General features: G+C 40.6%; 1 protein-coding gene across 4 annotated transcripts in view; it reads right to left on the bottom strand.

The window, feature by feature from the left end:
- Window positions 1–24945, bottom strand: part of SLC9C2 (solute carrier family 9 member C2 (putative)) — a 97008-nt gene that overhangs the window by 48536 nt on the left and 23527 nt on the right. For all 4 annotated transcript variants that reach the window (XM_021930419.2, XM_009194432.4, XM_021930423.2 and 1 more), the window contains 4 exons: window positions 23398–23497; window positions 19958–20101; window positions 8367–8535; window positions 5771–5852 (listed from right to left, as the gene is read on the bottom strand). In XM_021930419.2, coding sequence (XP_021786111.1) covers window positions 5771–5852; window positions 8367–8535; window positions 19958–20101; window positions 23398–23497 — 495 coding nt within the window. The remainder of the gene's footprint in view (window positions 1–5770; window positions 5853–8366; window positions 8536–19957; window positions 20102–23397; window positions 23498–24945) is intronic.

The following is a 24945-nucleotide window of genomic DNA, read 5'->3' as shown; positions in this document are numbered from 1 at the left end:
ATCAATTCACTGTAACCCAGAGCACAGAGGCATCTGACTACCTGCTGCCTTGGATTTAAAATTCCCAGGGCTAAGACCACACAAGGAGAAAATGTATTCGTTTGCCCAATTAGATACCAACCATATGATGGGGCAACAGCCACTTTCCAGTTACTCAGGGGAAGTATGAAGGCATGTGGGCTACTTGGTGGCACCAGTACATCTGAATGTACTCCCAGTGTTTAAGACAATCCTGGAAGAGTATGAGGAGGGACCGCTTAAAAGCATTAGACCAGGTGGAAGGAGTTGGTTTGAGCCTCTGACTGATAAAACTCAAATCCGACAAGCAGCTGTTAAATGTGTACCACATGGTATTTCTAGAAAGAATGAACATTGAAAAGATAAAGTACTTGCTATATAATCTTTATTCCAGAGTGAGTTAAAAGCAATTCTGAAACTTGGTTAATACAACCAAAAATTTATAGAGGGGGAAAAAAAGAAACAAGAGAAAAAAAGCATTGTCATGGTAGTAAAATCTCTCACTGTTCTCACTTTTGAATACAGAGTAGGAAGAATCACAAGAAAGAAAGCATGAGAGAAACCCACATATTTTGTCTTCAAAAAAGACAGCCAACTGGGTCCGGATCCCTTGCAGCCAACGGGATTTGGTGGGAAGGAAAGTGTGAGCAAGATTTCAGGCATCAAATTAACTTCACTCATGCTGCCTTGTGAGCTTTTGCCAATCCAAGCACAGCTTTTCACTATAAACAATAACCCGAGACCATGCATGGTGGCTCACACCTATAATTTCCACACTTTGGGATGCCAGGGCAGGAGAATCCCTGAGCCCAGGAATTCAAGACCAACCAGGGCAATATAGTCAGACCCTGTTTCTACCAAAAAAGAGAAAAAAAAATGAGCTGGGTGTTGTGGTGCAAACCTATAGTCTCAGCTATTTGGGAGGCTGAGGCAAGAGGATCACTCAAGTCCAAGAGGTCCAGGCTGCAGTGAGCCATAATCACACCACTGCATTGCAGCCTGGGTGACAGAGTGAGACCCTGATTTTTTGTTTTGTTTTGTTTTGTTTTTCGAGGCGAGCTCGCCCATCACCAGGCTGAGGCAGTGGCACAATCTCGCTCACTGCAACCTCCACCTCCCAGGTTCAAGTGATTCTCCTGCCTCAGTTCCCAGAAGCATAGGACTACTGGCACGCGGCCACCACACCCAGCTAATTTTTTGTATTTTTAGTATAGATGGGGTTTCAACCATGTTGGCTGTGGACATCTCAATCTGACCTCGGGATCTGCCTGCCTTGGCCTCCCAAGATTACAGGCGTGAGCCACTGCACCCGGCCCTGTATCATTTTTTTTAAATGAAGAAGAACAAACACAGCCTGTTGGGGTGGTGAGCACCTGTAGTCCCAGCTACTCTGGAGGCTGAACCCAGGAATTTGAGACCAGCCTGGGCAAGATAGTGAGCTGTCAAAAGAGAGACAGAGAGAGAGGAGGAAGGAAGGAAGGAAGGAAGGAAGGAAGGAAGGAAGGAAGGAAGGAAGGAAGGAAGGAAGGAAGGAAGGAAGGAAGGAAAGGGAAGGGAGGGGAGGAGAAGGGAGGGGAAGGGAAGGGAGGGGAAAGGAGGGAGTAGTGGAATGGAAAGAGGGAAGGAAGGGGAAGAGAAGGAGGGAAAGGAGGGGAAAGTGGTGGAAGGGAGGGGGGGAAGGGGAACGGAAGGGAGGGGAAGGGAGTGGAAGGGGCCCACCAAAGAGAGCGTTTTAAACCATGTACTAGCCTCACTCAACCATTGGAGCCCTTTGCTTTGAGGTGGGCTGTCACAGGAAGTTCTGCAACAGTGTTTTGGGGCACAGTTCTAAGAATGTGCAGGACTTTCTGAAAACACCCAAGCAGAACAGTGTTGACTCTTATGAGTAGAACAGGATAAATATATCAGGCTACTGCCATATTTAGAACAACTCTCCTTCAACATTATCCTTCCTTTGCCCTCATTAGTTCCATGCTCTACAAGAAACCTTTTGATTACCAATCTGGTTTATCAAGAAAATTGGTATCAGAAGTGAATACTGTGATAATGGTCACAAAAATTTCACACATAGAAATTCATCCTCATTATAAACTAGTAAATCGGCCTTCTGGTTTATTGCTGAATCTGTGAGTGTGCTGCAGGCATGCCTTGTTTCATCATGCTTTACCTTATTGTGCTTTGCAGATATTGCAGTTTTTACAAATTGAAGGTCTGTGGCAACCCTGCATCTACCAGTCTAGCAGCACCATTTTTCCAACAGTATGTCCTTGCTTCATGTCTCTGTGTCTACATTTTGGTAATTGTCACCATATTTCAAACTTTTTCATTATTATTATATCCATGATGGTGATATGCGATCAGTAATCTTTGATATTACTAATGTAATTGTGTTGGGGCACCACAAACCGCACCCACATAACACAACAATCAGTAAGTGTGTGTTCTGACTGCCCCTCAGACTGGCCATTTCTGCGTCTCTCTCTCGCCCTCTCCTTGGACCTCACTATTCCCTGAGACACACAATATTGAAATTAGGCCAATTAATAACCCTACAATGGCTTCTAAGTGTTCAAGTGAAAGGAAGAGTCACATGTCTCTCACTTTAAATTAGAAACTAGAAATGATTAAATTTAGTGAGGAAGGCAGGTTGAAAGCCAAGATAAGCCAAGCACTAGGCCTTTTGCACTAGTCAGCCAAGTTGTGAGTGGAAAGAAAAATCTCTTGAAGGAAATTAAAAGTGTTACTCCGGTGAACACACAAATGATAAGAAGGCAAAACAGCCTTATTGCTGATATGGAGAAAGATTGAGTGGTCTGAATAGAAAATCAAACCAACACAACATTCCCTTTAGCCAAAATCTAATCTGGAGCAAGGCCCTAACTCTCTTCAGTTCTATGAAGGCTAAGAGGGGTGAGGAAGCTGCAGAAGAAAAGTTAGAAACTAGCAGAGGTTGGTTCATGAGGTTAAAGGAAAGAAGTCATTTCCATCACATACGAGTGCAAAGTGAAGCAGCAAGGGCTGATGTAGAAGCTGCAGCAAGTTATCCAGAAGATCTAGCTAAGATCATTGATGAAGGTGATTTTCAATGTAGATTTCAATGTAGATTCAGCAGACTTTCAATGTAGATAAACAGCCTTATATTGGAAGAGGATGCCATGGATGACTTTCATTACTAAAAAGGAAAAGCCAATGCCTAGCTTCAAAGCTTCAAAGGACAGACTAACTCTTGTTAGGGGCTAATGCAGCTTGTGGTTTTAAGTTGAAGCCAGTGCTTACTTACCATTCTGAAAATCCTAAGACTCTTAAGAATTAAGCTGAATGTATTCTGTCTGAGGTCTAAAAAAGAAAAAACAAAGCCTGGATGACAGCACATCTCTTTGCAGCATGGTTTATTAAATATGTTAAGCTCACTATTGATACCTACTGCTCAGGAAAGAAAGATTCCTTTCAAAATATTACTACTCACTGACAATACACTTAGTCAGGCAAGAGCTCTGATGGAGATGGACAGGGAGTTGAATGTTGTTTCCCTGCCTGCTAGCACAACATCCATTCTGCAGCCCAAGTATCAAGGAGTCATTTTGACTTTCAAGCCTTATTATTTAATAAATACATTTTGTAAGGCTACAGCTGTCATAGATAGTGATTCCTCTGATGGATGTGGGGAAACTCAATAATAAACCTCATGAAAAGAATTCACCATTCTAGGTGCCATTAAGAGCATTCATAATTCAACATTAATAGGAGTCAGGAAGACATTGATTTTAACCTTCACAGATGACTTTGAGGGGTTCAAGACTTCAGTGGAGAAAGTAACTGCAGATGTGGTGGAAATAGCAAGGGAACTAGAATTAGAAGTAGAGGCCGGGCGTGGTGGCTCATAGCTGTAATCCCAGCACTTTGGGAGGCCGAGGCGGGGGGATCACGAGGTCAGGAGATCCAGACCATCCTGGCTAACACGGTGAAACCCTGTCTCTACTAAAAATACAAAAAATTATCTGGGCATGGTGGCGGGCGCCTGTAGTCCCAGCTATTCAGGAGGCTGAGGCAGAAGAATGGTGTGAACCTAAGAGGTGGAGCTTGCAGTGAGCCGAGATGGTGCCACTGCACTCCAGCCTGGGCGACAGAGCGAGACTCCATCTCAAAAATAAATACATAAATAAAAAGAGCCTGAACATGTGACTGAATTGCTGCAATCTCAGGATAAAATTTGCATGGATGAGGAGTTGCTTCTTATGGATGAGTAAACAAAGCGCTTTCTTGATATGGCGTCTACTCCCGGTGAAGATGCTGTGAACTTTGTTGAAAGGACAGCAAAGGATTTAGAATATTTTATAAATTTATTCGCTAAAGCAGTGGCAACAGGTTTTGAGAGAATTGACTCCAATTTTGAAGGAAGCTCTACTCTATGTAAAATGCTATCAAACAGCACTGCATGCTACAGAGAAATCTTTCATGAAAGGAAGAGTCAGTTGATGTGCCAAACTTCTTTGTTGTCTTGAAGAAATTGCCACAGTCACCCAGTCTTCAGCAACCACAACCCTGATCTGATCAGTCAGCAGCTATCAACCATGCACCAGCAAAAAGATTGTGAATTGCTGAAGGCTCAGATGATTGTTAGCATTTTTTAAGCAAGAAAGCATTTTTTCATTAAGGTATGTAAATAGTTTTCTTAAACACTGTGCTTTTGCATTATAATTGACTACACTACAATGTAAACACAACTTTTACATGCACTGGGAAACCATATAATTTGTATGACTTGCTTTATTGTGATATTTGTTGCATTATTTGCTTTGTCATATGGTCTGGAAATGAACCTGCAATATCCCCAAGTTATGCCTGATAGGTAAATCTCCAGTAGTCTGATCAGTTTTAAATACCCGGACAAAATCAGGTCTCTGTAGCAGCAAAGCTGAGGATCAGGCCATGGCATATTGAACTATACTAAGGCTCTGCTATAAGACTTTGCCTAATCTCACCCCAGTTTTCCCCTCTCCCCTTGACCATACTGCCACCAAGTATCTTATCCTGGATTTCTCTACTGAATGTGTCTATTTGTTATTTTATTATATTTATGCATTTTACTGTAAATGGCCTGAGATTCCTTTTAGAAATAACCGACTGTGGCAGAGCCTGCTGTTATCTCCCAACATCCATTCTCTTCTTCTTCCTTCTGCCAATAGAATCTCTAAGTTTTGGCTGATCATATCGCCAGCAGGGAAAGATGATATTTCCCAGCTTCCCTTGCCCATGTGTGTTCATGTGACTAAGTTCTGGCCAATGGAATGTGAGTGATAATGATATATACAGAGGGAGGCTGCTTACCCTCCATTGCCACACACCCTTCCCCCACCATTTCCCCTTTCTAGTTGGTTGGATTGTAGACATGGTAGTAGTGAGCAGGCTTCTACCCTGTGGACAAGAGTAGCACCCTAGGGCATGGAAAAGCAATCAAAGGACTTGGATTTCTAAACAACCTTATAGAGTAGAACCATCTCACACTTCTGGACTTTTTGGTGGAGAGAAAAAAAAACCTTCTGTCTTGTTTAAGCCTCTGTTCATCTGGCTTTTGTTAAACTGGCTGAAGCAATATCCCAAGCAATATGCATCTAAATATATGAATAAATGAAAAATGAATAGTTTCTAAATCAATTCCTTGAGCTTCATGAGAAACGTGCCCATGATACCCAACAATAACCTGTTTGTATTATTCTCCCCAGCTAATTCATGAATGAGACATATACTTTACCTAACTTCCTGGCTGACTGAGTCATCACGTATGAATTTATTCCCATTGTCAATAATGATACTACTTGCACATAGAGTATAAACTAAAAACAAAGCACATAAATAGTTAGAACCAAAATATTAAATAAGTACTCCAACAGCAATCATTGTTCAATTAGCCACCAACAAAATTCTATTAATATCTTAATCCACATTTTAAAATCCTGTTTCTGACAAGTCAGTTAAGGCAAAAAGGCACTTTTGTGGACATTGCCTGAACATACTACACTGGGGCAGACATTAATTTTCAATCTGAACAAGGAAAACAATAGACTGGAGATTCTGTGCTAAGGACACTGAGGGAGGAGCTCTCCACAGTTGCCACTCGAGGCAGCAGTCATGCAAAGACAGCACAGTGGTAGCCATCCCAGGCATGGCTGTGGAAACTGCGGGGTGGAGAGAAAGCCCAGCAACTGCAGGCGGTGGTGACTGTGGGCAGCAGAGGGATATGTGCCTGCCACCAGCATTTACTACGGCTGTACCAGAGGTTCTAAAGGAGAAGGCAGTGGTGAGGCCTGGAGAGGCGCTGTGTGGAAGCAGAAAGATAACCAACATTTGTAGGCCATGACTTTGCCATTTCTTAGCCATGTGACCGGGGGCCAGTTAATTTAACCATCACTCTGAGCCACAGCATCCTTCACTGAAAAGAGGAGTTAATAGTAATTTCTCCTCCAGCGTCTCGCACCCTTAACTAATAACAATCACCTGAAGTGCTTGTTAAACATACTGACTCCGCTGTGGGTTGTGATTGTGTAGGTCTAGGGTGGAAGCAATGGGACTCTTAACACCAGACAGAACTAAGAAACACTGTAAAATGATACCCAGGTGCTGGTTAACTTCTCATTGACTTGGTTTTAGGCCAATTCCTTGCATAAAAGAGAATCGAAGGAGCTGTAATGTTGATTATTTTACTTTTCTTTTGGAGCATGGAAAGAACCAAAGTCTTTGCAAAACCACTGGTTATTTGAACTCAAAATTAATGCCCAGATCAGGCCCGTGGATATAAAACCTCAGAAAAAAATGTGGTGAGGAATATGAATATGATACTCCATCAAAAATAGCACTTCCTGTTTGGAGTTAGGGCACCTGAGGTCTTTCCCTCTTCTGCTACATACAGAAGGCTAAAACTCTTTGATTGGATTTCTCCACATGCAAGATGGAGATGTCAATAGTTGCTCCCAAAAAGAAGGTATTAAATAAATACTGTATTCCTTGGGCCTTTGGGACAGCAGCAAAATAGTAAAGAAGAGAAGTTCTGGGATGGAAATTGGACAATAGCGACAAACTCTGTACATCTACCTCCAGATTCCTTGGTAGATGAGTCAGTGCTCTTGAGCTCACATCATTCAAGAGGTTTTTCCCCTCCCAGAAACAGATTTGGGGTTTATCTTATTAGAAGGTAATGAGAGGCTGATCCTGGAGATTTCTAGCAGCTTCTGGAAACTTCTCTAGCTAGCTCACAATGCTGTCACAAATGACAAAGTACACGGCCAGCAGTTGCACTGGGCTCTTTGAATCTTGCCTGGACTGTCAGATGCAGCCACCACCAGACTCCCCAGAAATCCACCAGCTAACCCATGGGGAAAGGCTTTGAGAAAGAGTGGAAAGGAAATCAAGTTTTGTTTTGTGCTACAGATAATGGAGTCTTTGCCCAGAATTTTTCGAGAAATAAATTTTTTAAAATTAGCCCTAAAGACATAAATCTAACTAGACCCTTAATTTAAAAATGTATAAAATATTTCTTATTGTGGTATACTTACCTAGCATTTCAGTTTTTGTTCTAAGAACTATAAGGATTAGAATGCTCTTGACAAGAGTATTGTTTTTTCATACTTTCTGGCAGCTATTGAAAAATAGTATTTGTACTCGGGTCTGGTGGCTCACGTCTGTAATCCCAGCACTTTGAGTGGAGGCCGAGATGGGCAGATCACTTGAGGCCAGGAGTTCGAGACCAGCCTGGTCAACATGGCGAAACCCTGTCTCTACTAAAAATACCAATAATAATAATCCAGATGTGGTTGTGCACACCTGTAATCCCAGATACCTGGGAGGCTGAAGCATTAGAATTGCTTAAACCTGAGAGGCAGAGGTTGAAGTGAACCAAGATCGTACCATTGCACTCCAGCCTGGGCGACAGAGTGAGATCTTGTCTCACCAAAAAAAAAAAAAAGAAAAGAAAATAGCATTTGTCTGTTCAATAACATTTATTGAGCATTCATTAAGTGTCTGGTATTTTATTAAGCATGATCTCAATTCTCAACTGAAAGTTGAAGCTCAACAAGGCTGGGGAACTTCCTCAAGATCACCCAGCCTGTGAATGGTGGAGTCTAGATCAGAGCCCCAATGTATCTAATACCACATCCATAACTACTCCATGAGTTGGTCCCTTTCACATTCTTAACATAAATAACGTTCTGCTCTGTTCCTTTCTACTTAAAAGAATGCATTTTAAAAATCTAATTCAAAGCTGGTGAACTTTATTACTGGGTTCTCTGACAAGTGGGCAAGATAAGTAAAAATGACAAATATGAATAATCATGAGATATGATCTTTCCTACCATTTGTGGTACGTCTACTTTCTGTTCAGCAAGATTATAAATATCAGGAGCCAAGAGTAAATTAAAAACTCCTTTAATTCCAGACCACGTGATTACAACTCCCCATCGCCAGTTATATTCATAACTTGAATGCATCAAAATAGGGCTCACTAACAAAATAGTAAGCAACCTGTGGAGAGGGAAACATTAAAAATAAATCACACCTTGTTTATTAATATTATTCATAGTTGAAAGCATGTATTAAATACTAAATTCAATATAAAAATTTTCAGGAAAGAAAAAAAACAATGTAATTTATTGTTAAGTCCTTCCAATTTTCTCAGACTAACCAAATCTACTATTTAAATTTTGCACATGACACTCAAGTCTTGAAAAATAATGCTAGAACTTCTAAACAAATATAAGGAATTATCATCAACACTACTGTATAATGTTTGGATTTGGGTAGTAAATTCTCACAGGGAAGCCTCTTCTAAGAATGCTGACAAGCTCATCTACTCCTGAAAAGTCATACATGACTGGATTCAAAATTACAATGGGGGCATGTGCAGATCATGACTCAAATGTAAAATTATTTTAGACACATTAATAAACTTAACCCAACCAAATGTCTGTTGAGCTCCCACAAGAATCATAAGCTAAATGTCACACAAATAATTTTAATTTGCACCTTCTTGCTCTCCAGATTACTTTTCTATAGGAGTGCCAAAATTTAAAATCTATCATTAAGGGACTGGCCCTGAGAGAATATCAATCCTGTACTTCAGATAATTTAGAACAAATGAAATTTCAGCAAAAGTGAAAGCAGATGTGTTCTTAGCCTCAAAAAAATATTGTGTATCGGTTGGTCAGCTATAATTGCACAAGTCAATTTACAGAATTCCAGTCATTGAGAAACAGAAAATCTACAATTACCACCTATAATGTATAAAATTATTTGGGCAAACTCCTCTGCCTTGCATGCAAGCCTTCTGCAACATGACTCTTACCAACCTTTTCAGCCTTACTAAATAACCTTTCCCTAAAATATCAGAGTCCAACCAAAATAGAAACAACTTATGTCATTTCCTGATATCAAAAACAGGGAGACAGAATAGCAAATACTCTGAAGTCAGTCTACCTGTGTTAAATCTAGGCTTGCCTTTTACTAACTGCATAACTACGTAAGCAAGTTATTTAATCTCTCCGTGTCTCAGTTTCTTCATCTGTAAAATGAAGATGATAACAATTGTACTTGCCTCAAAGGATTATTGTGATAATTCAGTTAAATGAGGCAATACTCAGGGCTTAGAATGATGCTTTGCATGTGGTCAGCACTCAATACATAATCAATACATAATTATAACTATATATGATACATATGTATCCATACAAAATATTCAATCAGCAATGCTTATTATGTTCATGTATTCCCATTTCTTTATCTTGGCTCATCCTCTCTGAAATATTTTTCTCAAGTCTTTACAGAAAACCCCCACACACGTCAAGGGCCAACTTAAGGATAATTCCCTCCATTAAAGCTTTTCCTCTGGTGACGTGGAACCATCAATTCAGCAAGATCTCTGGTACTCACTGGCCATTTGACCTTGGAAAAGGTCCTTTGCTTTTCTGGGGTACGATTTCTTCAAAATGTAGAAAATAACAGAGATAAATAATTGGAGATGATAATTCTTATCTCCTAGTGTTGTTATGAAGATGAAATAATGGATGTATACCTGAGTCAAACAGTGTGCTAAAGCCATGTTTCTTTCTTTATGACCAATCTCAACTTACACATGAGCTCTCATGGCAGAACGAAATGTTAACTTTCAAATGGAATAACTTAGTCTTTTCTAGTTTAAAGATTCTTTAGGTATAACTTGGTCTTGCCTATACAAACAGTCAATTCAAATTTCCCTATAAAGAGCAGTTTGTCCTGTTTTCCAAGATGCTCCCCCTGCCCTGCCTTCCCAAGACAGGGTCTGGAAACTCACATAACTCATGGCATCAGGGAAAGGCTTGCAGAGAACGTCTATTGATTTAGGTGACTTGTGTTACTTGTGTTTGGCCTTTGGCCCCTGTTCTTGAGACATCTACTGGGAAGTATTCTTGGTCTATTTTTTTTAGCAAGGCCAATGCATGGTAATTGCTCGGATGACCTGTCTCCTCTACCAACTAAATGACCACCACCACCACCCAGCACTGCAGATCCCTTGAGGTCTGCTGCCACTCCCATTCGACCCTAGGTTTGAATGGTCTTCCATGCAGCCCTCCAACTTGGGGTCACTTTGGTGACCCTTCTGGCAAACTCACCAAATATCTTCTGAATTCACCACAGAGGAGGAAAGAACTTCAGGTTCCTTCCATGTCAGAAACAGATTAAGTAAGGATCAAAAGTACTATCTTAGGCCTATTGTCTACTTACCATTTCTGCTCAGTAGCCTTAGGCCCATGTCACTCTAGGAGGCTGTATTTTCTCAGAGTTCCAAACTGGAGGTACAGGTGGGGATGTGATGGGAGTCGACAGTGTCCTCACCCTGGTCTCAACCCCCTCTATAATCAGCTATGTTCTACTTCCCCTTCCTGTTTGTCATATCCTCCATTATCTTCACCATGGCATAAAAGAAAATTATGTAACCTGAATCTACCAAGCTTGTCTCTTGATATGAAAAAAGGATATTTTCAGAATTTAACAAAGTCTTCTCTTCTTCAGCAAAGCCTGGCTTTCAGAACCGTTGTCTCATTGTGTGGTCTCAAAAATATTCAGAAATCAAGAGCTACATATAAACTCTTTATTTTGGAATTTCATCATAAAATCTTAACCTTTTTTAGCTGAATAGAAGGAAGGTCATACATAAAGAAGTATAATACGAAAAAGAAAACACATTCGTATATTGCAGGAACAGCACTCCTTTTATAATGGATATTGTAGTGTTCCATTTAGACATCCTTTTCGGGGCTGACAGCCCATCCTCCAACTGGTAGGAATTTGAGGATTTAAATGGGCCTGCATGGCTCTGCCTCTCACTGCACATTGCTCTGGGCCACAGGGACTTGCCCTCCTCAAAGTTGTTGCCTCTCAAGGGATAGCCCTTGGCCAATGACTGCATTATGAAGATAGAAAGGCCTGTTCCCTTGTCTCAGTGTGGGATGACTCTGAAGGGCCCTTCCAGCTCCACAGTTTCCCATAGCTCAGGGGAGCCTTGAATGAAACTGTGCAGTGGGTCAGTTTCTCCCCTTGCCCAATTCTGCCTTCCACACTTGCCCAGTAAATCTTTGGCCAACAACTCTCCCAACTCTCCCAACCCTCCCTCTCAGATTCTGCTCCCAGGAAACCCAACCTATGACTCCTTCAAATTTGTAAATCTAGCACAGGGCAGGCATTCCACAGAACCCCTCAGCTAGCTATGAAGCCTCATACCACGTTTCTTGTTTCCTTCCTTCCTTTCTTTCTTTCTTTTCTTTCTTTCTTTCTTTCTTTCTTTCTTTCTTTCTTTCTTTCTTTCTCTTTCCTTTCCTTCTTTCTTCTTTCTTTCTCTTTTTCTTTCTTTCTTTCTTTCCTTCTTTCTTTTTCTTTCTTTCTTTCTCTTTCTTTTTTATTTTTATTTTTTTTTAGACAGAGCCACGCTCTATAACCCAGGCTGGAGTGCAGTGGAGTGATCTTGGCTCACTGCAACCTCTGTCTCCCAGGTTCAAGAGATTCTTCTGCTTCAGCCTTCCGAGTAGCTGGGATTACAGGTATGTGCCACCGCGCAAAGCTAATCTTTGTATTTTAGTAGAAACAGGGTTTCACCATGTTGGCCAGGCTGGTCTTGAACTCTTGACCTCACATGATCCACCCACCTTGGCCTCCCAAAGTGCTGGGATTACATGTGTGAGCCACTGTGCCTGGCCCCATAACATATTTCTTAAGCCTCCTATATGAAGCTTATCCTTCCTTATGTCATAGTTATTTATATATTTATTTTATCCCTCCAACTAGATTTTAAACTTCTTGAGGAGAGGTACTGTGTTTTATGCATCTCTGTGAACCCTGAGACTTCACACAGCAAGTCCTATTGTATTTACATGGTCACGGTCACTCCTTTTTAGAGAAAGAGACGTGGGGTTGCTGTTTGCCTGGGATGGAGCTGGGGGTAAGGGATGTCACCAGAGACCGGGGGAAAAAAAATGTGCCATATTGTTTGACTTCTGAGCTGAAAGACGACTTATTTTTAAGACAAGTTTGCATAGCTGTACAACCAAGATCTGGAAGTAGAATTAGCTGAATCAGCATCCTCTGACCTCAGACTAAAGAGTTGATAGGAGACAGTGTCTCTATTCTACCCTTAGTTCCAGCTCTTCACACTGGGAGAAGCTGGTCAGAGAAATGTGGGGTCCTGCTGATGAATGGAGTATGGATGGGAAGTCTGACAGTCCCTCAGGAGTATGACTAACCTGAGGGACTTAGATACAACAGAGTCTGGACTAGAGCCCCTGTCCAGGCGACAGCCTTCAAGGACATCAGCAACTGGTCCCAGAACAGGCTTGATCAGATAAAATGAACATCACTGGTCCCTTCCATTGTCACCACCACTGGCCAATCACACATGAAAAAGATCAGCCACTCCCACCCATTCCCCTAAGGACTGACCAATCACATAAAGGACACACACACACACACACACACACACACAAGCACACACACACAACTGTAACCAATCTAACAATCCTGAACTGACCTGGGAAGTCACTGGATTGGAATGAATTTACCTGATTGTATGTAAACTAAATCCACCAGGATCCAGCTCACAGCTATATAGTAAAGCCAGTTCTAGAAATAAAATTTCATTTTTTTGAGTACTAAAAATCTGGGCACCATTTTAATAGGAATTAAGTTATATGCTCATTACAACTCTATAGGGAAAAAAATTCATTAAGGTCATCGTTCAAGTCAGAAACTAGCCCCTGTGCCCAATGGCTATTGAAAAAATTCAGAGCTCCCTAGAAGTGTTGACTGCAACATCAAAGAGGCCAAATTAATCTTTGTCAAGGTGAAAATCAGTTATACTTGTTTTTTCTAATTTTGTACTTCATCAAAGTGAAATTCTGAGGTCTGAATTTTTTAAAATATCTTTTAATGAGTTTCATAATGTTTATTTTTCTGATTATCAAAAATGCAAGCAATCTCACAAATTGTAACTTTCAGTCTACCTTCAAAGATTATTAATTTTAAATATTCTTTAAACATTTTCTACATAACGGAGCTTAACAGATTAGGAATGATTTTCTATTAATCTTAAAAATATACCCACCAAGGGTAAGTGATTTTATAAATGGAAAGTGCAAGATTTTCTTGTCCATAATTCACACACCTCGGGACCTTTGGATTCTTTCTAACTTTTCATCTCTGTGAATACGACTACAATGAAAACACTTTGAAAAAAATCATCATCCAGATTTTTTAAAAATTTTAACAGCTTCATTGGTATACAGAAATCTGCACATATTTAGCATATATAATTTGATGAGCACATTGTCCACTCCACATTTTAAATCACATTCTTACAAGTGGAATACAAACATTAAATCATTAACTATACAAGTAAGTGTTCTATAATACTTGCAGGGAGTGCTAAAAGGAGAACTACACAGTGACAAAGAGTGTGGGAGAGCAGTGCCTCCCCTGGTGGAGGTGGACAGCAGGGACCAGAAGCATGGAGGCTTTCCCTGAGGAAGGATAGTTTGTCCTGTAATCTGAAGGTACCAGGGGCCAGGATGAAGGACAGCCAGAGGACAGCTATGGAAGGACCTGAAGGAACAAGTATCTGAGGAACTTTGTCACACGTGTTTGGAGTGAAGAGAGCAAGCAGCAGAGGGTCCTTTGAGCTGGCTGATGAGGGGGGCAGGGCCAGTGTTTTTCACAGGGTCTTTATCACACTCTCACAGGGCTGAATGCATGAATTTTAGGAACCACTGATTTTACCACTTTTCATTTTATGTTTAAAAATTTCTAGTGGGTTTAAAACTTCAACATGTTTTAGCCATTAATATTTCTTCTTTTATGAACTTGTCATATCCTCCATAATGTTTATTATTTTTTAAATGCCCCCTCAACCCAGCTTTTCCCAACTCCAGGAAGAACCGGGAAGAGAAGGCAAGGCCAATCTAGTTACTTTATCTTGGTTTTAAATGATAAAACAATACATGAATACTGAAAAAAAATCTTAAATAGTAAAAAAGTATATGAAAAATTTTTTAATTTTCAATTTTTGTGGGTACAGAGTAGGTGTGTGTATTTATGGGGTGCATGAGATATTTGATACAGGGCATGCAATGCATAATAATGACATCATGCTAAATGTGGTATCCATGCCCTCAAGCATTTATCCTTTGTTACAGATAATCCAATTAGACTCTCTTAGTTATTTTTAATTGTACAATTAAATTATTATCAACTATAGTCACCCTGTTGTGCCATCAAATACTAGGTCTTACTTATTCCTTCTATTTTTCATACCTGTTAACCATCCTTACTTTCCCCCCTTATCCCCCTACTACCCTTCCCAGCCTCTGGTAACCCCCTATGAACTCTCTACCCCCATGAGTTCAATTGTTTTAACTTTTACATCCCACGAATAAGTGAAAACATGTGAAATTTGTCTTTCTGTGCCTGGCTTATTTCACTTAACATAATGACCTCCAGTTCCTTCCATATTGTTGCAAATGACAGGATCTCTTTCCTTTTTATGACTAAATAGTATTCCATTGTGTATATGTACCACATTTTCTTTACCCATTCATCTGTTAATGGACACTTAGGTTGCTTCCAAATCTTGGTTATCGTGAATAGTGCTGCAATAAACATGGGAGTGCAGATACCTCTTTGATATACTGATTTCCTTTATTTGGAGTATATATGCAGCAATGTGATTGCTGAATCATATAACTCTGTGTTTAGTTTTTCGAGGAACCTCCAAAATATTCTTTGTAGTGGTTGTAGTAATTTACATTCCCACCAACAGTGTATGAGAGTTCCCTTTTCCCCACATCCTTACCAGGATTTGTTATTGCCTGTCTTTTGGATATAAGCCATTTTAACTGGGATGAGATGATATCTTGTTGTAGTTTTGAGTTGCATTTCCCTGATGATCAATGATGTTGGGCATGTTTTCATATATCTGTTTGCCATCTGTATGTCTTCTTTAGAGAAATGTCTACTCAGATCTTTTGCCCAATTTTTAATCAGATTTTTAGATTTTTTCCTATTGACTTGTTTGAACTCCTTATATATTCTGGTTATGAAACTCTCATCAGATGGGTAGTTTTCTTTTTGTCTTTATTTTTTTCTTTTCCTTTCTTTCTTTCTTTTTTCTTTTTTTTTTTTTTTGAGACAAAGTCTCACTCTGTTGCCCAGGTTGGAGTGCAGTGGTGCGATCTCAGTTCACTGCAACCTCTGCCTCCTGGGTTTTTCAAGTGATTCTCCTGCCTTAGCCCCCAAGTAGCTGGGACTACAGGCACACACCACTGCACAGGTGGGTGGTTTCCTCCCATTCTGTGGGTTGTCTCTTCAATTTGTTGATTGTTTCCTTTACTATACAGAAGCTTTTTAACTTTATGTTATCTCATTTGTCCATTTTTTTCTTTGATTGCCTGTGCTTGTGGATTATTCCTCAAGAAATCTATGCCCTGCCCAGTGTCCTAGAGGGTTTCCCCAATGTTTTCTTGCAGTAGTTTCATAGGTTACAGTCTTAGATTTACATATTTAATCCATTTTAATTTGATTTTTGCCTATGATGAGAGTCAGGGGCCTAGTTTCATTCCCTTGCATATGGATATCCAGTTTTCCCAGCACTATTTATTGAAGAGACTGTTCTTTCTCCAATATACATTCTTATCACCTTTGTCAAAAAAGAGTTCACTATAGACATATGGATTTATTTCTGAGTTCTCTTTTCTGTTCCATTGGTCTATCTGTCTGTTTTTATGCCATTCCAATGCTGCTTTCATTACTATAGCTCTGCAGTATAATTTGAAGTCAAGTAATGTGATTTCTCCAGTTTATTGATTGATTGATTGATTGATTGATTTTGCTCAGGATATCTTTGGTTATTCTGGGTCTTTCTAATTCTTTCTTCTCAAGCAATTCAGGAGAACTGCTTGAGCCCAGGAGTTCAAGACCAGCCTGGGCAACATGGCAAGACCCTGTCTCAAAAAGAAATAAAAAATAAAAAATAGTGTGAAAAGCCTTAGAAATCTGCCTGGTGTTCTATTCTATTGTGATTAAGCTGGTATTCAAACCACAAGACAAAGTTCTTCCCGCTCTTTCCTCCTTTTTCCACAGGCAGGAAAGCCTTTCCCCATGGCCACCACTACCACCAGTCCCCTGGGATTTCTGCCACACCACCACCCATGTCCACTTAAGGCCCAAGGGCTCTTCAGCCAGCTTGTAATGAATGCTGCCAGGCCTGAGACCCACCCTTCAGAGCAGAGGTCTCCCCTCTCGCTCAGGGCAAGTTCAAGAATGCTGTCCAAGAGCCTAAGCCTGATCTTGGGGACCCCAAAAGCCTACTTGGTGCTCTACCCCACTGTGGCCAAGCTGGTACCTGAAGCCAGCACATCTGAGTCTCCCCAAGGCCCACAGCATACTACCTGTGTATTGCTGTATTTACTCAAGGCCCGAGGGCTCTTTAGTCAGCAAGTGATGAATCCTGCCAGGTCTGGGTCCTTCCCTTCAAGATAGCAGTTTCTCTTCTGACCCAGAGTGTGTCTAGAAATGTTGTCCGGGAACTAGAGCCTGAACTGGGGGCCTCACAACTCTGCCCAGTGCCCTATTCTGCTGTGGTTGAGCTGGTATCCAAGATGCAGGACGAAGTTCTCTTTACTCTTCTCTCTCCTCTCCTCAAGCAGAAGGAAGGAGTCACTTTCATTGTTCTGAGCTGCGCTGCCTGAGGTTGTGGGACGGGTGGCACAAATATTCCCCCAGCCACCCTGTCTGCTGTCTCACTAGGTCACGCACTGCCCCGGTCCACTGACTCTGAGCCAGAACAGCATCAGGACTTGCCTAAGAATTGCAGTCCTTGTATCCTAGACTGCCTTCCAAGTTCACTTAGTATCCCAGAGCACTTTAGCCCACAGTGGCAAGCTTGCCGAGAAACTTAAGTTCCTCCCACTGGAATGGGCACTTGCCCTCGGCTAGGACTGGTCTAAATATTCCTTCTGTGGGCAGGTGCTGGCTGAGTTCAGCACAGTTTTGCTTTCCACTGTTACAGGGCAGCACTAGGTTCAATGCAAACTCCCGCAGTTGCTGTGGTCTGCCTTCTCCAAGTGCACAGATTCTCTCTCTGCACCACACAGCTGCTTTGTCGGGGGAGGACAGGGGAGGGGTGGTGTCAGCAATCCATGACTGTTTTTCCTACCTCTTTAGTGCCTCTTTCTGCAATATGAATTTTAAAGTAGGTACTGTGATCACTCACTTGATTTTTGGTTCTTATGAAGGTGCTTTTTTGTGTGCGGATAGTTGTTAAAACGTGGTGTTCCTGCTGGGGGGTGAGAGGGATGATCAGTGGAGCCTTCTATTCTGCCATCTTGCTCCATCCTCAGTAAACATTTTAAAAGCTAAAATGCCCTGACTTTGTCCCCCTTCACAAATCCCATTCCCCAAATGAAAGTAACCACTCTTAAGGGGCTGATGTACATCCTCCCAGGTGTTTTCTTAACTCACAAAGGCATTCATATATGGGTTCTTTCTCTTACTTTTTTTCATACTTACCTCTCTATCTTCATCTCCTGCTCTCCCCTCTCTGTTTCAGTGACCAAGGCCTCCCTGCTGTTTATTGCACATACCAGGCTGGCCCCTCCCTTAGGGCATATACAATTATGAGTCTTTCCTCTTGTATCTGCCTGGCTCCCTCACCTCTTTCATATCTTTACTCAAATGTCACTTTCTCATTGAGGCCTACCCTGCCCACCGGGTTTGTATTGCAGCTTGCCATCTAGTGCTGGCACAACCAACTTCCTTCCTCACCGTGCTTTATTTATTTTCATAGTCTTTATTATTTTCTAATATATTATATTCATTATTTAACATGATTTTGGGTTTTTTCCTGAAAACCTCAGTTACACTGTAAACTCCACGATGGCAGAAATTTTCATGTTTTTGGACTATTTCATCCATTGAGGTGTCCTAAGTGCCTGGAGCAATGCCTGACATTTAGCAGGGGCTTGATACATATCTGCTGAAAGAATTAACAAATGCAGTGGTGGTGTGTTTTCATGTTTTAATTTTATTAATAATGTTTTGTTTTAAAACCTACTGATAATTTCTTTGGAGAATCCTTTCATTATTTTGAAGCTTCAAAAGTTGTCTCTTATCCTGAGAAAATAAGAATAGCCACAATCATGGCAAAAACTCACTTCACTGAGCATTTACTATGTGCCAGGCATGGTGCTAAATTCTCGTACTTGCATTACCTCATTGAGTCCTCACAGCAGCCCTCTGAGATGATCTATTATTGTGCCCATTCTACAGATAAGTAATTGAAACTTAGATTAAGTAATGACCCAAAGTCACATACATCGTCACAAAGCTAACAAGTGTGGGAGATGGAATTTGGACCCAGAAATAAACATAAACACCTAAATTATACTAGGGAGCAATGACTAACTTAAAACCTATTTTTTCAGAGTCCAGACAGAGAGCCAGAGAAAAGACGATAAGATGGCTACTGATTTCAAAGCTGCATGGGAACAGCAGGCAGGCACCAATTTAGGCCCCACTCTGATGGGCTGGGGGATGGGTTGGGACTCAGGGCTGTATACATAGCCTTCTGTGTGAGAGTGACAATCTGGGTTGCATGCAGTGCCTTGAGTCAGCAGACTCAAGTTTCCATGGGAATATACTATAAGACAAGCTACCTTGGTCACCATCCTGAGTGAAAATGACAGTGTTTTTGGAAACATTGTCATAAATTCTTATGGAAGACACAACTACCATCAGTGGGCAATGGCATTCTTGAATAAGGATGCTCATGGAGTCAGGTTTAAATCCCAACTTTGCTCTTATGAGTTGAGTGACTCTAGGCAGGTTTTTACATTCTCTGGGCTTCATCTGTGAGGTGATGCAATAGCACATACATCACAAGGTTATATTCATACTAATGGCATACGGTACCTGGTAAATGCATTATCATAGCTATTGGTATATAGCATGATAGTGGCTTTCTCATAGCTATTGATGATAATAAATTATGATGAAATTCCACAAAAATGTTAAGAGCAATTAATCTGGTCCAGTGATGCTCAACTTTAACATGCATACAAACCACCTGAAGAGCATGTTGAAACTGTTTCCTGGATCTCATATTTAGAGATTCAATTCAATAGGTTGAGATGGGCCCATGAATTTGCATTTCTAGCTTCTGGGTGATGCCAATCCCTCTCATTTTATGGATAAAATCTTGAAAAATAAACACCCCAAGTTGCACAGCAAGCTATTGTCAAGGCCTTGACAACAATGCAGGTTTCCTGGCTCCATGTCCAGAGTCCTTTTTGCTGTATGTCACTGCTTTGTAATTCTAATTCTGGCCTTGAGAATCTAAGTCAGTAAACAAACTTTAAAATATTATTCTTACCTTACCAAATTCACTGTTGTAAATAAAATGACTATGAAAGTTATAGTGTAAAGTTCATAATGGTCGAGTTCTCCACATCCAATCACAATGCCAAAGAAAGTGTATATTAAATGTTCATATACACATGAAAAAATTCTTAAGAACCTAGGATGAATGAAATAGAAATGAAATTTTAAGCAATCATCTTAAAAATATATTTCCTTTTCACATAAAACATGTATCTTATATCTTCCATGATGTCTTAGCAGAGGCCCTTGCCTTCATCTCTGTTATAGTCAACACTTAAAAGAATTTTGTTGGATCTAAACACACCCAGTTCCATATTTTTCATTACCTTCATCACACCAATACCCATGGGCTGCTTCTCACAGTAGAATAATAAGAGCAAGGCAGAACAATGAGGACCTCCCCCCAAGGTGATGGTTTATCAGTTTCTCTGGGATTCAGTGAGAGCATGTCAACTGTTGGGCCTGCTGCTGCTAAACCCAGAGTTGCAGTTGCTACCAGGAGGTACCTCAGTAACTTTAACTTTGCAATAGCTAACAGGATCATCTCAATGCTCTCTGCACAACCTCTCCCTCTGTGACCCACACGTACTCTTCTATTTACTTTGAAAGTCTCCCCTGTCTGCTTTCCTGTCTACTGCATTCCTAAAAGTCTTGTAAGGCTAACTCTAATCTCATGTTGTCCATGAAAGCATCTTAAGCACCCTAGGTGGAAGTAGTCCTGCTCTGAATTCCTACGGTGCTGTCTGTACTAATGTAGTTTTTAAGCAGAAGAAAGCATTACAATCACCCAGATTGAATTCTATAAATTGACAGAACCACCCCCAGAGATTCTTACTGAGTAGACCAAAGCACATGGGTTAGGGCAGGGGGCTGAGGCCTCAGTAGAATACACGTTCTGTTCTATATGGTTCCATGTGGTAGCATGCCTGGGTCAGAGCCAAGTATGACTTCCACAAGCAGATCTCAAGGCCTGCCTCCTCTAGATTCTCTCTCTTGAGACTTTCCCTTTCAGCTGACTGGGTAAGTGTGTCACAAACCAGTCTCCTTACAGGTGGATCTCAAAATTTATGCTCGGAAAGAAGCAAAAGGAAGCCTCGTTTTAGCTGCAGACATAAACCATGTTCTTTGATACACACAGCAGTACCCCAATCAAGGAGATAATTTCATTCTTCAAGTGATTTCTATCTCTTGATTCAATTGATTCTGAACCCCTACAGGGAAGAGGGGGGACCTCAAACCCCAGTGCATAGTTTTCAAAAAATTCGGAAGTCATGGAATAACTGACTGAGTTAAAAACTTTTTTTTTTTTTTTCTTTTTTGAGATAGAGTCTTGCTCTGTTGCCCAGGCTGGAGTGCAGTGGCTCGATCTTGGCTCACTGCAAGCTCCACCTCCCGGGTTCACACCATTCTCCTGCCTCAGACTCCCTAGTAGCTGGGACTACAGGCACCCGCCACCACACCCAGCTAATGTTTTGTATTTTTAGTAGAGACAGGGTTTCACTGTGTTAGCCAGGGTGGTCTTGATCTCCTGACCTCGTGATCTGCCCGCCTCAGCCTCCCAAAGTGCTGGGATTTCAGGCGGGAGCCACCACACCCGGCCTGAGTTAAATACTTTAAAAAAAATGTCATGTGGGTACAGTGGCTCATGCATGTAATCCCAACACTTTGGGAGGCTAAGGAGGACAGATTGCTTGAGCCCAGGAGTTCGAGACCAGCCTGGGAAACATGGTGAAACTCCACCTCTACGAAAAATACAAAAAATTAGCCGGGTATCCTGGTGCATGCCTGTAGTCCCAGCTACTTGAGAGGCTGAGGTGGGAGGAACGCTTGAGCCCTGGAGGTGGAGGCTGTAGTAAGCTTTGATAGCGCCATTGCCCCTCAGCCTGGGAGGAAAAGCAAGATCCTGTCTCAAAAAAATTTTTTTTCAAATCTCTCTACAGGACCTAAAAAATGCATTATGTATACAGTAGAACTTGAATAAATACGTAATTATTCACACATATTGTTACTTTCTTATAAAAACATGTCTGCCACTTAACCATGAGCACCTCTGAGAAGGGACTTATTTTTGTAGCCCCACACCTAAGATGCAATATCCAGACCACAGCAGACATTAAGAAAGGATTGGTGGAATGGGTGAAAAAATAAACAATTGAGTGAATAAAAAGTAATTTATAATGATGTCAACAGACAGCGCCACTGAGCTCGGGAAACTGTCTACATTGAGCATTACACCAAGTAGATGTTCTATGAACTGGTTATTCCCAAGCTTCTGGATTTAAAAACACTGCAATGTTTCATTCACATACACACAAAACTGGAATAGTTTTAGGTGCCCATGTTTTTTGTTTGTTTGTTTGTTTGTTTGTTTTTGTTTTCTGAGACGGAGTCTCGCTCTGTTGCCCAGGCTGGAGTGCAGTGGCGCGAACTTGGCTCACTGCAAGCTCCGCCTCTGGGTTCCTGCCATTCTCCCGCCTCAGCCTCCCAAGTAGCTGGGACTACAGGCGCCCGCCACCACGCCCGGCTAATTTTTTCTGTATTTTTAGTAGAGACGGGGTTTCACCATGTTAGCCAGGATGGTCTGGATCTCCTGACCTCTTGATCCGCCCGCCTTGGCCTCTCAAAGTGCTGGGATTACAGGCGTGAGCCACCGTGCCCGGCCGCCCATGTTTTTTCATTTTGCCAAATAGAAAAGAAAATACCATCTTCTATCATTGGAATGTCATAAAAGAAAGGACATTATAAACAACAAAAAAGTAGGACGGACATAATTTCACAGTAATGCATAGTCCTTATATTAAATAAATTAATTTTCATGGGAAAACTCAGGATTATGGCTTATTTTTCTCAGTTCGACATTTGTTTTCATCTGATGTGGGAATTTCTATATTAGACGATGATTTGGTATTCAATAATTTCTGAACCAATTCTCTAATTTATCATAGTCTTTCAGGGAAAGGCTGACATTTCTTTGCACAGACAGGCAAATGATTTTCCCTCTATCCATAGATGCATTTATTACCAGGAGTAAAGGGTAGGTAAGAGTTTTGTTGATGTTACATTTTTCTGCTACTCTTCTTTTCCAGCTCTTCCCACATTAATATACTGTTATTTACGCACATTATGAAGGAAACAAAGGAAAAATGTATCTTTTTAAATCTCCATGGTTCAAAGTAAATTTTTATCAGGTTACATGCAACAAAAACACCATCGTTTCTGAGCCACTGACACTTTATTCATAACAGGAGTATCAATTAATGCTGATAATTGTTGGCACCTTAAATTATTTTCAAATATAACTGATAACAAAAATAAAATTTTCAAGATAAAAAAAGGTTATGGAAAAAGAGTTTTACTAGTGTCCATGAAGGCGAGACCTCTTATGCACTAAACTGCTATGAGATCCATCAAAGGGCATGATAGGAAACTTACTTAGTAATTACAAATTCTATCTTCGGTTTAAAGGTTAAAGAATCTAAATTCAGTCCTACAGCGACTAAGGCAAGAGTGCCTGACATTCCTAAAAGTTCCACTGGGGAAAAAAAGAAACAAATGAATCAAATGCATTGTATTCATATCTGTACACTGAGATACTTTATCTTGAATAAAGAATTGGTGGGAATCTTAAGAGAAGTAGCAGTTCTTAGAAAATTGCTTCAAGGGATTGACCTAATCCAGTAAACCCAGGACTGGCAAACTTTTTCTATAAAGGGTCAGATAGTAAATATTTAGTGTTTGTGATGCATACAGCCTCTATTACAATCGCTCAACTCAGCTGTTGTAGTACAAAAGCAGCCATAGATAATATGTAAACGAATGTGTCCAGTGAAATTTGGTTTATAGACACTGAAGTCTGAATTTCACGTAATTTTCATATGCCACAAAATATTCTTTTACGCCATTTTAAAATGTAAAAACCATTTTTAGCTAACACGCAGATTTGGCCCAAGAGTCACAGTTTGCCAAGTCCTACTGGAGACCATCACTGAGGATAGGCTAATGGAAAAGTAAGGTCAACAGCCCTCAGGGTGTCCTTTAAGCATCTCAGAAATACTGCACTACATGTGCTGGGAGTTGTGAGCCAAGCTCAGTACTTCTGATGACTCCAGTTCCTTACATCTGCTTTTCTTTTGCAGATATAGACCTCCCTAATTAAACTTGTAATTTGCTGGGCTCTAAACAAATGTGTAAATGTATTAATAGTCTGAGGCAGGAAACCCAACCTGAAGGATATTTGAATACCATAAATACTCTGCAGTCTTAGGCTGCAGAGTCTTCAAATAGAACACTAAAACCGTCAGACAGAAAGGAAGACAAAGAACATGAAAGATAGGATTGGAAGAGCTTTGGGGCAAAGCAGAGCTGGTTGCTTTTGGAACGTGACCTCACCTTCCTCCATTAGTGGCCCTGTAACTATAAAATAAATGTAAAAAAGTTATGACTCATAGTTGTGAAAATTAAATTAGAAAACACGAAAATGCTTACCACACTTTTAAAGCAATGAATAAGTGATAATACTATCATGCTGTTAATTGTTTTTATCTACTTTATTGCTTAGTAAATATTGTTTATTAATTTAAAGAGGAGTTTACTATTCTTTTGGTTTATCTAATCACAAGTTCACTTTAGACTTCTTTTTATCTACTTATTTAACTGAATTTACTTTAAATAACCAATGACAATAAAACCAGGAGTGCCACAAACTGTGATGACAGGGAAACTATCTTTCAATTTCCAATTCTCTATAATCACTATTTTACAAAGAAGGGACAATGGAATTAATAAGCCCCAGTTACAGGCAACAAGGGGATGCATTGTTTGTAGACTTTTAAAACAATTATAAAGATGACAAAAACTCCTTCTACTTTTTATTATCTCCATCCCCTCCAAAATTCTAAACACCGTCACTTGATAAAATATTCCTCCTTGCTAGGATGGAGGAATCCCTCGTGGAATGCCTCTAGCCTACACTTTTATAGA

Source organism: Papio anubis, chromosome 1 (assembly GCF_008728515.1).
Source record: "Papio anubis isolate 15944 chromosome 1, Panubis1.0, whole genome shotgun sequence".
In the NCBI taxonomy this organism is placed as follows: Eukaryota; Metazoa; Chordata; class Mammalia; order Primates; family Cercopithecidae; genus Papio; species Papio anubis.
Note: the sequence above shows the minus strand (reverse complement) of the source record. Positions and strands in the feature narration are given on the sequence as shown.